Consider the following 14,810-nt stretch of genomic DNA (forward strand, 5'->3'; position numbering starts at 1 on the left):
TTAATGATAACATTTCCGAGCAAAGAATCTGAACAATTCTCCCAATCATTTTATTCATTTGTTTGCGCCGTTTAGACTTATGCTGGATACACAGAGCTCGGTTGGATTAGGGAGCGGGGGTGGGTGTGTTCTCTGGCTGGCTGTCGGGGTGTGTTCCCGGGGGGTGGGGTGGGTGCCCGGGTACTGCCGGAGGTTGGGGTGCAGGGGGGGCAGTCTGGCTGGGAGGGAGCCCCTCCCCTCCACCACCCCCTCCAGGGCCTGGACCCGCCTCTCTTGTTGTAGCCAGTAGAGCATCTCGATGCGGTCCCAGCGCATCTTCTCTCGGTACGGCCTGCCCTGGGATGAAAGACATCTGTTACTACTTACATCGTCCACCAGTGTTCCTCTATAGGTCCTGGAGCCACAGGGTGTGCACTCTTTAGATAACACCTGGGCCCCTCCTCCTCAGACCTCTCTGAGGCCACCTCCTAGCACTTCCCAACATACCCTTATACTAACCTGAACATTTGCACAACACATAATAAATTAAAAAACCCCACTAACAATTGTTTTCCCACCTTTCTCTAGCACAGTGACTACTTGTGGCACTTTATTATAGAAAGTCTTATTTGTGATGTTTACTTTAGATGAATGCTCTTATTGTAAGTCTCTCTGGATAAGAGCGTCTGCTAAATGACTTAAATGTTTATGTAAAATGTACCAGGCCAGCACATCTAATGTAAGTCAATTAATGGTTAAAGGGGCACTTCACCACTTTTTAACACTTTTTAATATTTAATATCTCCAGCATCATATCAGTGTCTACAAACCATGTGCATCTCTAGAATTCAAGAACACTGCACTACACATTGTTTTCCCCTGTAATGAATGGCATTTCAATTTACATTACAGAGTGAAATGAGAGCTTGGGGAAAAACATATTTATTTAAAAATAATTCATAATATGCTAGACAGCTGTCAAGACTAATTCAATTGAGCAAAATAGTCAGGGAAAAACAAGTCCATTGCCCCAAACGGGGTGAAAAGCATGACAATGAGGGGAGTATGACAAAGAAGGTTAGAGAGAAAGTGGGAAAGACAAAGTGAGAGAAAGAAAAAGACAAGTGAAAGGGGGAGACAGTGAGTAAAGTCTCTCTTCATTACCCGTAGCATATGCACAGTATGTCACAGAGTCACAGCAATCCTGATATATGGGCCTGCTCACTTTGTAGGTGACTGTGTCGTGGAAGCAGCCTGTGATGTGATGGATGGTCTTAGACAGCACTTTCTCCAAAGAGGAGATCTGAGAGTTGAGTTTCCTCCTGTGCTTGAACTCATCCATCCTGGCTATAGAGGTGCCTTGGTAGCCTGAGAGGAGAGGGAAAACAAGAGAACATAGAGAAGGATAGAGACACAGAGAACAATGTATCACTGTCTGTGTGGGTTGCCAACTGCCCTCAGCTTTGTTGTTATGGTACGTTCATGTGCTCCACAGAAACTCCTAACATTCTGACTTCAATCTCCCGGAGAGCTCCTGAAATCATGATTTGGAGGAAATCATTGATTAAAAGTGGGAAACTCAGGCATCATCCATGAACAGTGAATTTCCAAGTGGATAATATCCAAGTTTTGAAGACTTTAATTCAGCATGAATATAGATATAGTTGTGCAGTCACACTATGGGGTACACAGTGGCAGCTGGTGGTGGGAGAAACCAGAGGACGGTCTCATTGTTATCGATGGAATAAAATGAGGAATTGTATCAAACACAAATCAAATGCGTTTAATACCATTTCTCATTTCATTCCATGTAATGAGCCCGTCCCCGGATTTCTCCCTCCACCGGCCTCCCCTGGGTGTACAGTAAAGTGCATAACACCCTACAATGGTGGATGCTGTACAGAAGTGGTGTTTACCCACATACCATGCACAGTTTGAGAAAAGCACTCAATAACAACACATCTTTAAGTGGGTGAAAATGGGTGCAATTAAATTGTATGATCACACTTTCATAGAGTTCTGAAAATTCACACACGGAATGAAATATAACTTAAAAACAATATATAGATAGTGGTACTGTGAGAAGCATATTGCTGGTTGAACTGGGAGATACTGTAGATACGGCAACTGTACCGTGCTGGAAGAACCTGTTGGGGTCAGAGCCCTCCCGCTCAAACAGCTCCAGACGAGCCAGCACTGACTCCCTCTGCTGGATGAGACGGGCAGCGCGCTCCCATGCTGCTGTGGCCTGGAAGTATACATACACAATGTTATGACAGCCAATGCAACGGGGGAGACATTGAAGATGGAAAATATTTGCTGAGTCTAGGATATAGTGAACTATGTAATTCATGCTGCTGGCATGATAAAATAAACTAATAGTCCATTAGTCATTTGATGGGATGTGTGTGTGTGTGTGTGTGTGTGTGTGTGTGTTTGTATGCGTGCATGCGTGCACATGTACATGTACGTGTCCAAACACCTCCTCCAACTGGTCCCTGTAAGCGTGGGAGCTGTATTTGATGGCCATGTCCAGTCTCTGTGCGTCAGAGAGACAGAGGACACTCCAGATCCTCTCCAGCCGGCTCTGGAGCTGCTCCCCGTCCACAGGCCCATCTCCATCCTTCCCTACTCTCACCACCTGCTTATGAGCCCTCTGGATGGAACAAGGGCCAGTTACTACATACATACTGTAGCCCTTCCCTGAGGTTAGATATAACAGTGGTTAAGCCATATGACGATTACACTTAATTAGCACTAGCCAACACCAGAGGACAAGGTGGAGATGTTCGCATGTTGCTAATATCTTTCTTTTCCATGTTGCTTATATCCTTTCTCTTGGGCAAGGGGCTAGGGTTTGATTTAGAATTGGAAAACAGATTTCAACTTCATTTAATTCAGAAATTGACTAAATGACGTAGTTTCCATGTATTTACCATTAGTTAGCAACCATCAGTTGTGCTTGCATTCTGCAGTTTATGACGTATGGACTTACATTTACATTTAAGTCATTCAGCAGACTTTCATAGCATACTGAATCTCCTGTTCATTCCATGAAGTTAATGACACACACACACAAACACAATCCACCCATTGCTCTGTGTCATCGAGGTGGGCATAACAAGTAATGAGACATTTTTAGGAAGGTTTAGGTTGCACCATCTGTCACTGAACAAAGAGACATAAACATATAAATACCTGTTTAGGGCCGGACATGATGTCCTCATCTGGGCTCTCTTCTTCCTCTGGGAAAACAACACAAACAATAGATTGGCTAAGAGCTTATGAACAATGAGTTTCTTGTGAGGAAGCACATGATCTATCAGACAAATACTGGGTAAATCATAAAAGCAAATACTGTTCACCTTTCTGTGATCTAGTTGTAATATCATGCTTCAAAATCACTCGTATTGCATTAACTTGGCTACAGGTCAGGTATGTTGTGTGGTGCGTGTGCGGTGCGTGCGTGTGTCTGTGTGTGAGTGTGCGTCTGAATAAACTAAAAGCTGAGAGGTCCAGTCTGGGTGTAGTTTCAGTCAGTTGCTGAGTCTCACTGACTGACTGACTGACTGACTGCCTGACTTACTGACTCACTGATTGACTGACTGACTGACCCACTGACTGACTGACTGACTGACTGAACCCAGATTGGACCTCTCTCTGGGTAAGTCAGAGGGTCAGTCAGTCAGTCGGTCAGTCAATCAGTGTGTCAGCCAGTTAGTCAGTCAACCAGCCAGTCAGTCAGTCAGTCAGTCAGTCAGACAGTAAGTCAGTCAGTGAGTCAGTCAGTCAGTCAGTCGGTCAGTGGGTAAGTTAATCAGTGTGTCAGCCAGTTAGTCAGTCAGCCAGCCAGTCAGTCAGTGGGTCAGTGAGTCAGTCAGTTAGGGGGTTAGTCAGTGGGTCAGTCAGTCAGTGAGTCAGCCATTCAGTCAGCCAGTCAGTAGGTCAGTGGATCAGTCAGTCAGTCAGTGGATCAGTCAGTCAGTCAGTGGGTCAACCAGTCCGTCAGTCAAACAATGAGTGGGTCAGTCAGTCAGTCAGTCAGTCAGTGGGTCAGCCAGACAGTTAGTGGGTCAGTCATTCAGCGGGTCAATCAGTCAGCCAGTCAGTGGGTCAGCCAGTCAGTCAGTCAGCGGGTCAGTGGGTCAGTCAGCAGTCAGTGGGTCAGCCAGTCAGTTAGTGGGTCAGTCATTCAGCGGGTCAATCAGTCAGCGGGTCAGTGGGTCAGTCAGTCAATCAGCGGGTCAGCCAGACAGTCAGTCAGTCAGCCGGTCAGTCAGCAGGTCAGCCAGTCAGCCAGTCAGTCAGACAGTCAGTCAGTCAGACAGTCAGTCAGTCAGTCAGCAGGTCAGCCAGGCAGTCAGTCAGCGGGTCAGTCAGTCAGGGGGTCAATCAGAAGGTCAATCAGCCAGTCTGTCAGTCAGTCAGGGGATCAATCAGTGGTTCAGTTAGTCAGTCAGACAGTGGGTCAGTCAGTCAGTGGGTCAGCCAGTCAGTCAGTCAGTCAATCAGTGGGTCAGTCAGTCAGTCAAGGGGTCAGTCAGTGGTTCAGTCAGTCAGACAGACAGACAGTCAGTCAGTCAATCAGTCAGTCAGCCAGTCAAAGGGTATCAGTGGCAGGTTTTTACCCTCCAGTACCGGTTCCTTCCACAATCCCCCCAGTAGCACAACGTTGACGTTCCACACCCCTGTCACATACTCCTGCTTCTGCCTCTTTAGAGCCTCAATCTTCTCTCTCCGCCTCCTGTCAAACGCAGAGGCCAATATTTTGGAGAAAATCTGTTTTACAATACATATCCTGTGGAAAATGTTGTGTGGAAATGTCCACCCCCCGAAACAACCAGCAGTCAGTCGAAGTCTGTACAATGTGTATATCCAACATTCTATTGCTGCGGGGTAAAAATGTAAATGTAAAAATTCCTGACTCAAATAGAAGCTATGCTATTGATCTAAGGAAAGTGTCCCGGCTAACAACACTGGGGAAGATACTAGAAGCTTTGCATGCAGGACTGACACTGGACTAATTGACGCAAGAGAGTAGAGAGTGAGGAACTGACTTCTTCCTTTCCTCTCGTTGGAGCTGCAGAAGCCGCCTCCTCTCATCCTCCTCGTCATCGCTATCATCGCTGTCGTACAGGTGGAAGACAGCCCCCAGATAGTCTGAGTCCTACAGACACTCCAGAGTAGAATCAGAATGAGCTAAATCAGCTTAGCAAATTATCTTTTAAAAGGAACAACACATGAAATCTGGCTCCCCTGTGGCCACAAATTGAAATTGCAATTACTTGTTGAGTTGTTTGTTAACAACTTCTAGTACTAGCCATTGGTACTAGCTAGCTTCCATCATGACATGTCAAGTGAACAGTTCATAATAAAGATTTGCCTTGACTTGCCTACTTTGTGTAACGAGCTACAATTGTGGTCGTACTGGCCAGGAAAAATCAATACGCTAATACCAGAGCCAAACGTTGGTGGGGAGCTTTTACTTTTAAATAATCACTGCAAAATCCCTGCAGGTTTTTCAAGGCCATTATATGCTGTAGTCAGTGAAAACGTCACGTGTAGCTCCTTTAAATACCTCTGAGGGATGTTTATTAAACTTATGGTCCTGTTCATCAAAATCCTGTTGGTGTGGCCTGGGACGGTCCATTGGTCTAGTACCATGGCCTACAACGCACATCTGCTCGTGTCAGCATGGGATCGATTCCGGCCTATGCCCTGCTGACATACTCTCTCCTCCTTACTTTCCTTTCTTTCTCCATGACTGTATCTCTATCCAATACATTTCCAAAAATATGAAAGGAGTGGGACCAACCCACTCCAAAAAGAAACAGTTGGTGAATTTAGGCATTGTTTTGGTTGTTCTATCCCACCATTGCAAAAACAGGTGCAAGCTTACCACCTGTCTTAAGGCTTGGTAATTCTTGTCCACAATATCACCTGGTTGGAGATGTATCGGAGGTAGTCCTCTTGAGAGAGGTTGGTCTTCCACCACTGCAGCCAGGTGGCATAGGCACGGGAGTTGACATCCATTGGTCTCTTATGGTCCCCCGGGATCTCCGTCCTCTTCCTATGGTCACACAGACACACATATGCTGCGCTGAATTTTTCAACCCTTCCCCTTAAGTGTGCACTTGTGCACTTCCCCAAATGGCTTTAAACTCATAGGATTGGTCTAGGTACAGAACGGGCTCTTATACCAATCAATTGTGCAAAAGTACTGATTGGAAATGAGTTGGTGAATATGTTTCTGGGCATGAATATGTTTCTCCACTCTCGGTCCTCTTGATACTTGGACCCTGCTATAGTTAGTATAAATGTTATACTGTATTCACCATATGTTACACCATATTGCCTTTGTATCTGAATGACCACATCTGGTCTATGTTATCGTGACACCTTATATAAATGTGGGTTCTTCATGGTGTGCCTTAAAAGGATCTTAATCCTTCAATTAGCTCTACTCCAACAGTTTAGATTTGAAATCAAACAATTACTATGGGGTCAAAGTAGAGATTGTTAGCTTTAATTCAATGCATTTTTCAGATTGGGTTGACAATTCAAAAAGTACAACATTTTGTCAACATACTCCCCCTATTTCAGGGCTCCGAAAGTATCAGGAACACTCTCCAGGAGGTAGGCATGAATGTGTCAGAGACCACCATCCGCAGCAGAACTACAAAGGCTGCGGATGGTGGTCAAGGTGTAAACCACTAGTTAGCAACAGAAACCGGATGGCCAAAAAAAAAAAAGTAACCACCCAAAATCCCCGGCATATTACCTCATCTGTGAATCATGGTGGAGGGGGTGTTATGGCTTGGGTGTGAATGGCTGCCACTGGAACTGTCTCACTTGTATTCATTGATGATGTAACTGCTGACGGCAGCAGCAGAATGAATTCTGAAGTGTACAGGAATATCTTGTCTGCAGAAGTACAAGCAAATGCTTCCAATCTCATTGGACAGCACTTCAACATACAGCAAGACAATGACCCCAACATACTGCCATAGCAACTAGGGAGTTTTTCAGGGCTAAAAAGTGGAAAGGTCTTGACTGGTCAATCTCTAGATTTAAATCCAATTGAACATACATTTAATTTGCTGAAGAGGGAAATTAAGGCAAAAAAGACCTCAAACAAACAACAACTAAAGATGGCTGCAGTACAGGTCTGGTAGAGCATCACCAGAAAATATACCCAGAGTCTGGTGGGGTCAATGGGTCACAGACTTCAGGCAGTTATTGCATGCAAAGGATTGTTGACAAAATGCTAAAAATGAGTGCTTTATTTTGACATTATATGATTTTGTCCAATACTTTTGGAGCCCTAAAATAGGGGGAGTATGTTTAAAAAATGTTATACTTTCTAAATGGTGAAACCAATCTAATAGGAAAAAACTTTTAATTAAAGCTGAGAATCTCTACTTTTGTCACGCCCTCCACTTCTACCTAGTCTGTGCCAGTGCCTCCCTCTCTCCTGTCTGTCTTTGTCTGTCTGTTTGTCTGTGTTGTGTGGGCGTGGCCAGGCTCCAGTTCCCTGTCACTCATTATCTCCACCTGCTCTGCTTTCGCCCCCTTCCATGGGGCGTCCGTATTCTCTAAACTGGACCTATGCAAAGCCTACCACCTAGCCCGCATCCGGGAGGGCGATGAGTGGAAAACGGCATTTAACACCCCCCTTGGACATTTTGAGTATTTAGTGATGCCTTTTGGATTCACTAATGCCCCCGCGGTTTTCCAGGCCCTGGTTAATGATGTTCTGCGTGACATGCTGCGTGACATTAGTTTTTGTTTACATGGATGACATTCAGATTTTTTTATCCCTCTCAGAACATGTACTGCACATTCGCCAAGTCCTTCAACGCCTGTTGGAGAATAAGCTTTTTGTTAAGGCAGAAAAGTGTGAGTTTCATGTCTCCATGGTTTCATTGCTGGGATACGTTATCGCCCCAGGACAAGTGCGTATGGATCCGGCCAAGGTGTCCGCTGTGGCAGAGTGGCCTACACCGACCAGCCTCAAGCAATTACAGCGGTTTCTTGGATTTGCAAACTCCTAACGCAGGTTAATCCGGAACTACAGCCGCATTGCGGTCCCGCTCACTGCTCTCACCTCTACTTCTACCCCCTTCCTACGGACGCCTGAGGCTAAAGCCGCTCTCAATGCGCTCAAGCACCGGTTCATCTCCGCTCCTCTCCTCGTTCAACCCGACCCAGCACTACAGTTCGTAGTGGAGGTGGATGCCTCGGACACGGGAGTAGGGGCTGTCCTCTCTCAGGGGTCCCCTTCTTACAACAAGCTCCATCCCTGTGCATTCTTCTCTCGCAAGCTCTCTCCCCCAGAAAGGAATTATGACATCGGCAACCAGGAGCTTACCTGTGGGACATACGATGAGTGTTCTGTCTCTTCAGCTTTGGGTTGATGAACCTCTCGATGTTCTTCCTCTTCAGGCTGTATTTGGTGTTGGTCAAAACTGGCTCTATCAGTGGGTCCTACACAACCAGCAAAACAGGAGGAGGAAAACATGTATGAGGAATAGCATTATTATAAAAGTATGGAGCCCTATTAGTGGGCTTATCATAGAGAGACAATCAAGGACTGCTCAATCTACCAATTTGGTTTAAGAGCTTTTCAGGATAACGTAGCAGCCGATGTAAGAGAAAGAATATCTCACCTCATCGAAGTTTAGGTACTGTGTTGATATACTTTTGGATAGTTCCCTGTACACGTCTTTTATTTCTTCTCCAGCAAACAGGTTCCGATCGAGCCATCTAACTGAGGAGAGTTCCAGCTGTTCAGAAAGACAAAGCGAAAAGAAGAGAGGGAAATATAGGGAGAAAAGGAGAGGCAAAGAGCTTGACTTTGGCCATGTTTGAATACTTAACAATTCTTACCTCCTCCTCTCTTCAACATGATTATTGATTTGACATGAATGGATAGGTGGATAGGTTTGAAGATAGAGAGACCTTACTTTAAACCTATCCATTTGTGGGTTAGTGATCACAATCATTATCATCCTCATTATCACCACTATCATCATCATCATCAACAACATTATTATAGTCATCTTCATCATCATTACTGTATAATTTTTCTCTTCTTCATTATCATCCCCCATCCCCACCCTCCTCCATGTCCTCATCTGTTACACACCTCTCTGGTGAGGTCGTTGTAGACAGGGGAATACGTGTGGATGTTGATGGTGTCGGGAAGGATCCTGTCTGAGATCCTGGCCGCGGCCGTCCGCGCCACTGAGCCCTGGGTCTGGGTCTGGGTCTGGTGCTGGTGCTGGTGCTGAGGGAGGGCTACGTTCACCACGGCTGCCTGGGGGTGCTGCTGCTCCTGGACAGCTACCCTGCGCCTCTTTCTCCTCTCCTCTTCATCCTCCAGCCTCTGGGTGGGACAGAGTATAGGTGTGTGTGTTTGTGTGTGTGTGTGTGTGTGTGTGTGTGTGTGTGTACGTGTGTGTGTGTGTACCTGCAGAGTCTGTCTAAGCAGCTGTAGTTTGCTGGAGCTGCTCCAGGTCAGGGCTTTCATGAGTGGAGGGAGATCAGCCTCAGGGTCTGTCTGAGTCTGGTCCACAGTTACTTTTTCCTGTAGTAATCTACACACACACACACACACACACACACACACACACACACACACACACGTATAATTACACACACAAAACACACAGAAATACATTCAGTCGCACACATAAAAACGCACATGCCAAAAACAAGGCAAACATAAATGTTCACAAGTTATCACACTACGGCTGGATATTGGCAAGGACCTCACAATACGACATGTATCACGATACATGCTATTTGGTTTTGCACAGCCCTAGCACACACACACCCACACACATACACACACCTGCGGAGGTCATCAGCAGGGTCAATAGGCTTTTCCAAGCTGGGGCTAGGCCCAGTGGCCAGCAGCACTAGAGGGGACTGGGGCCGAGTCAGTAAGGCCTCCATCTCCAGCTCCTCCAGGAGAGTCTCCCTTTCCAGGTCTGGCATGGAATTACACCCCTGACATACAACCACAAAATGTATTTGCACTTGAACTGAAAAGCAACTAAAAATTAAAGCAAACTCAGCAGGTTCATTTGTTTTATCAGGTTGTATTTAATTCAGCACTGTTTATAAACGTATCTAATCAACACACATTCACTTCCAAAATGACATTCACGGGGCTGTTCAACACTGGGGCAAAAAAACACCATTTCAGTGGCAATTGGGGACCTGTCCGCTTGCCTCCTCAGGCGGGCGCAGATGTGGAAAGTATAAATAATTGAAAATGGCGAACCATGTCGTATAGTGTATTTAGTGGATCAATTCGAGGAGGGTCTTTAACATCAACACCATAGAGAGTACCTTAAGTCTTGTGTAGCGATGATAATAAATGTCTGGTTCCTCCTCTGGTTTTGAGACACTGGGAAAGCTCACATGAATTGCACCTAATCCAAACAACACATACATGTAGTTCAATGCAACAACTCTTTTAGCAAAGCATATTTATGTGTGTATTTATGTGTGTGGGATAAAGAGGAAGAGCGAGACAGAGAGAGGGGTAGATGGGGAGAGAGATTGACAGATGAGAGAGGGAGACAGAGAAGAACAGCAGAGAGAGGCATAAGCGGGAAGACGGAAAGAGATGGGGAGAGAGAGACAGAGAGGAGAGAGTCTCATACAGTGTGTATCTGCTTTGTTGGCGATCATCTCCAGGTGACAGGGCATTAGGTCATACACACGCTCCAGATCCAAGTCTCCCATCTTCTCATTCATCTGCCCATGGTAAACATGTGAACCAACACATACATTCAGAAAATACATGCAATCAACGGTAAGGTATACACACACTGTCATATCACCCCCCTGCCCACCAACACACACACAAGTGTTAATTTCGTTTAATTTCGTTTTCGTGGCGAATCCATGTGGTAGACCTATCACAAATTGTGTAGCAATTATAGCAGTTATAAATATTTTGGCACTATTATATTAGTTGGTCAATAATTACAATTTGTGCAGTCTATTCATCGCTGTCATCATTAAATAATTTTAACTCTTTAGTTGGCCAAATCATAATAATAATTTCAAGTTCATTGTCCTTTAACTTCACCATCATCTTAGGCAGCCAAGTAATGGATTGCCATCAAATGATGCCCGTTGCAAATTCATAATTTATAGCCTATGAAAGATCATAACAGTTTCATAATTTTCAACATCAGCGTTTTAATTGTCATAATGAACTATTTATTATGCATCATAGTCATCATTCAAATCAATTGATCATTGTTTTGTCCTATTCCTCTTGAATTAAAAAAAAATATTCTGAAAAGAAAAAAAAAAAAGTATAATTGATGCAAACAGGCACACGCTTGCTCCAGGCAAAAACAGGGGGTACTTTACTAATCTTGTCTACCTATCTCAAGTCAATGAGTCTTCATGTTTGAGAGGGGCGGATTGAGCAAGGTGCTGTGCATAACCAGTGATCTACATATCATTTGCGGTAAAGAAATAAGCACAGATTGTATGATCAATATCAGCAAATCTGCCCAGTGCCTTGCTGACGCTGATCCTCTTAAACGCAGAGCTTGTTTTTGTATTGGTTGTTTTTGTATTGTATTGGCCCTTTATGTGCCCTCTCCAGGGGTGTGATTTCTAATCTGCTGCAGAGTAATGTGTTCTTCAGCTAATTTGGCCATTGGGAAGAGAATAATGCGATAAGGATGTTATGCAGAATATATATAAGGACAAGCTTTATGTTTGCACATATGGAAATCAGTGATTTATGTAAATATGTAAACACTGTAACACTGTAAATTAGCGCAAGCTAACATGTTATTGTATAATGCACCTGGCTTGAATATTTAAATATGTTCATGTTATTGCATCTGTCCCTACTCAAATAAACACATAAATAAATGTCTACTATGAGTTAATGAGGTAAGGCAAATGTGATGTGACTAAAACAGCCCATATGAAATGACATGTGGGCATTTCACAGTCATTATTCAAATAACAAAAATATGACAAAACTTCAGGCTATTATTTTAGTCAAAATGAGTAAGACTAGACTAAATCTAAAAAAGGGTGCCAATCAAAACCAAACTTTTGGAGAGCAGAACCAAAAGAATAAAACAAGCTTCAATGTCCCATTACTTACGCAGGGCGCTGTATATACAGTATTTGATATTTACTATTTGATAAATTCTTTTATTCAATCTTACACTACAGTGAGTGCATATTTTTTTTTAGATATGGTCCCAGTGGGAATCGAACCCACAACACACACACACACACACACACCTACCTCTCGAATATCCTTCTCTAAGAGGTTTTTGCTCTGTCTGGTGGCCCCGCTCTTCTTACTACCAGTCTTAGCCTGTAGACAGAGGTCGAGCTTGCGAGGGCCCGCCCCCTCCAAACTGTGCCTGTCTCGGCATCTCTCAGCACTCAACCTGGCCCTCCGCGTCGCCTTGATCCCCACTGCTACGCTACATCGAATCGAGTGCACGTTCAAACTGCGAAAAATAAACTCACATTGGTTGGATTGGAGGATTCATTTAAAATGTACTGTCCATCAAATCAACCCCCCCCCCCCCCCCCCCCCCCCACTGAAACCTTTACTGTCCACCAAATCACCCCCCGCCCACTCACAGGTTGGTGCAGTCCATGGCCATCTGGGCCCCCAGGCGGCTGCGGTTGGCCTGGTCGCTAAAGACGGCGCGGCGCCTCAGAGTGTCCAGCAGGTAGAGGTAGTGGAGGTAGAGCTGTTGGCACAGGTGCAGGACCTCGCCCACCGTCTGGCTCTGCAGCTGCCTGTTCTCCTCTGGGGTCAGCGTGGGGTCAGCCTTTAGGCTCCTCAGGTCCTGCCAGATCAGGCCCAGCTCTGACGTCATCACCGCCCACTGGTGGTGGGGAGGAGCATGTTAGGGGTATGACGGATAAATAGAGGCAAAGTCAGGAATTATTCACATCTTTGGTTGATTGCACGCATTCCAGCGTCCAGCGTCCAGTCACTGTGTGTGTGTGTGTGTGTGTGTGTAAATATGTGGGCATAAACATATACATATATGTCCTAAACACATAAATCACCAGAGCTTGCTGGTCCTCCGGAGGCGTGCAGCGGAGCGCGGACTGCTCCTGGATCCTGAGCTGGAGCTGCTGACACAGGTCTGCTAGGGAGCTGGGGCTGGGCTTCACCCTCTCACAGACAGCCGACACAGGCCTCTCCTCCTGGACCCTATCTGGGACAAACACCATCTGAATACACCCTAAATCCCGCTGCAACACACACATATCCTCCATCCTGCTGCACCACACACACATATGGGTTCACTCAATATTAAAAATAAAAAACATTAGGTTACACAATTTTGTTTACTGGCAAGGCTGACTTCACACACACACACCTGACCTGTTTTGGCTCTGCCCCCCCCCCCCCCCCCCCCCACACACACACACACACACTCACCTGCCTTCTCCTCTCCTTCGGGGCTGGACTGGCAGAAGAGGGACATAGGCCCCAGGATGTTACGGTATCGATGCTGGATGTCCTGGTTGCAGGCCACCATCTGGGTCATGGAAAGCAGCTGGTCCTGGCGCTCTGCTACTCGCCACTGGGCCTCAGAGGTCCTGGAGAGCCTGCCCACCATGTCCACTCTGTCAGCCATCCCAGACTCTGTTCAATGGACACACAGAGCAAAGGAGTCGCCAAGCCTAGTTTAACTAAGCATTGCATCAGGGGCAAGACAACTGACCTGCATTGTTGTCATTCATGGTTAAGCTAAGTGTGAAATAAGGTCTACAGCCTTGGCCTACACGACAAGTGATAACACATTATGGTTAAGTGTAAAATGGTTAAACTTTGTTTTGAGTGGTTTCTTGGGGGGGTTGCACCCAACAGGTGCACATTTGGTACCTAATGCAAGACAGTAAATGTAGATATTGATCCTCTGTCAGTAGCAGTATCCTCTAACATATGGCGCGCACACACACACACACACACACACACACACACACACACACACACACACACACACACTTGTAGCTAGCTATCATCATAGAGACATAGAGACAGTAACTTACACTTACTAAGTGACCTTGCTAGTTACCTAGTAGAAAGCTAGCCATAACGACTCGCTAGGTAATAAATATAGCTTAACATTTCATGAAAACTTACCTTTGTCATAGATTTTGGTGTGGTATCAATAAGCACTCACTTGAATCATGTTAGCTAGAGACAAGAGTGTTTCATTACTTGCTGTAGCTAGCTAGCTAACCTAAATTGTTTAGTTTTTTTTCACTGCAAAACAGTTGCCGCCCCTTTCAGTGTGGACGCGTTCCTTGGCGACGCGTTGCTTGGCAACGCATGCTTACGCTTATGTTTTTTTTTTTCTTACACAGAGAATGACGACACCTAATGTAACACAATGCTGACCATCAAAATAGAACACACACACACACACACACACACACACACACAGACACACTGGGTCACAGGGTCTACACAAACTCATAACATACTCATAACCTTGTAATGTCAGTGTTAGGGTTAGACAAAGGATAGATGGATTTCAGACCATCTTGGTAGTTTTTAACATTCTATGTTCCACTCCTACCAACAACCAATTACCTAATTGCATCGCATCATTAACTCAATCTAACAGAAGATTAACTCAATCTAACAGAAGTGCTGCTTTTGACACAATTGATCATAATTGAAGGTTGAACCTTGCGCTAACAAAATCCCCTTTGTCAATTGTTGGCTGTACTGGAAAACCAGTAGACCCTTTTCTAACTCATGATCTCCAGATAATTTTTGGCCCTCGAAATTGAGC

At 45.2% G+C, this 14,810-nt stretch overlaps 1 protein-coding gene across 1 annotated transcript; it reads right to left on the reverse strand.

The window, feature by feature from the left end:
* Positions 1–54: 54 nt before the first annotated feature.
* Positions 55–13,643, reverse strand: ccdc87 (coiled-coil domain containing 87; the record flags this gene model as incomplete). Its single annotated transcript, XM_083691829.1, has 17 exons — positions 55–336; positions 1,205–1,347; positions 2,113–2,227; positions 2,462–2,635; positions 3,178–3,224; positions 4,608–4,723; positions 5,037–5,146; positions 5,920–6,049; positions 8,351–8,466; positions 8,649–8,765; positions 9,128–9,367; positions 9,452–9,578; positions 9,836–9,993; positions 12,281–12,464; positions 12,628–12,878; positions 13,066–13,217; positions 13,445–13,643. 17 exons carry the CDS (start codon positions 13,641–13,643, stop codon positions 55–57), a joined length of 2,661 nt encoding a protein of 886 aa, XP_083547955.1.
* Positions 13,644–14,810: the final 1,167 nt, after the last annotated feature.

This window comes from Argentina silus (assembly GCF_951799395.1).
Source record: "Argentina silus genome assembly, chromosome: 20".
NCBI lineage: Eukaryota > Metazoa > Chordata > Actinopteri > Argentiniformes > Argentinidae > Argentina > Argentina silus.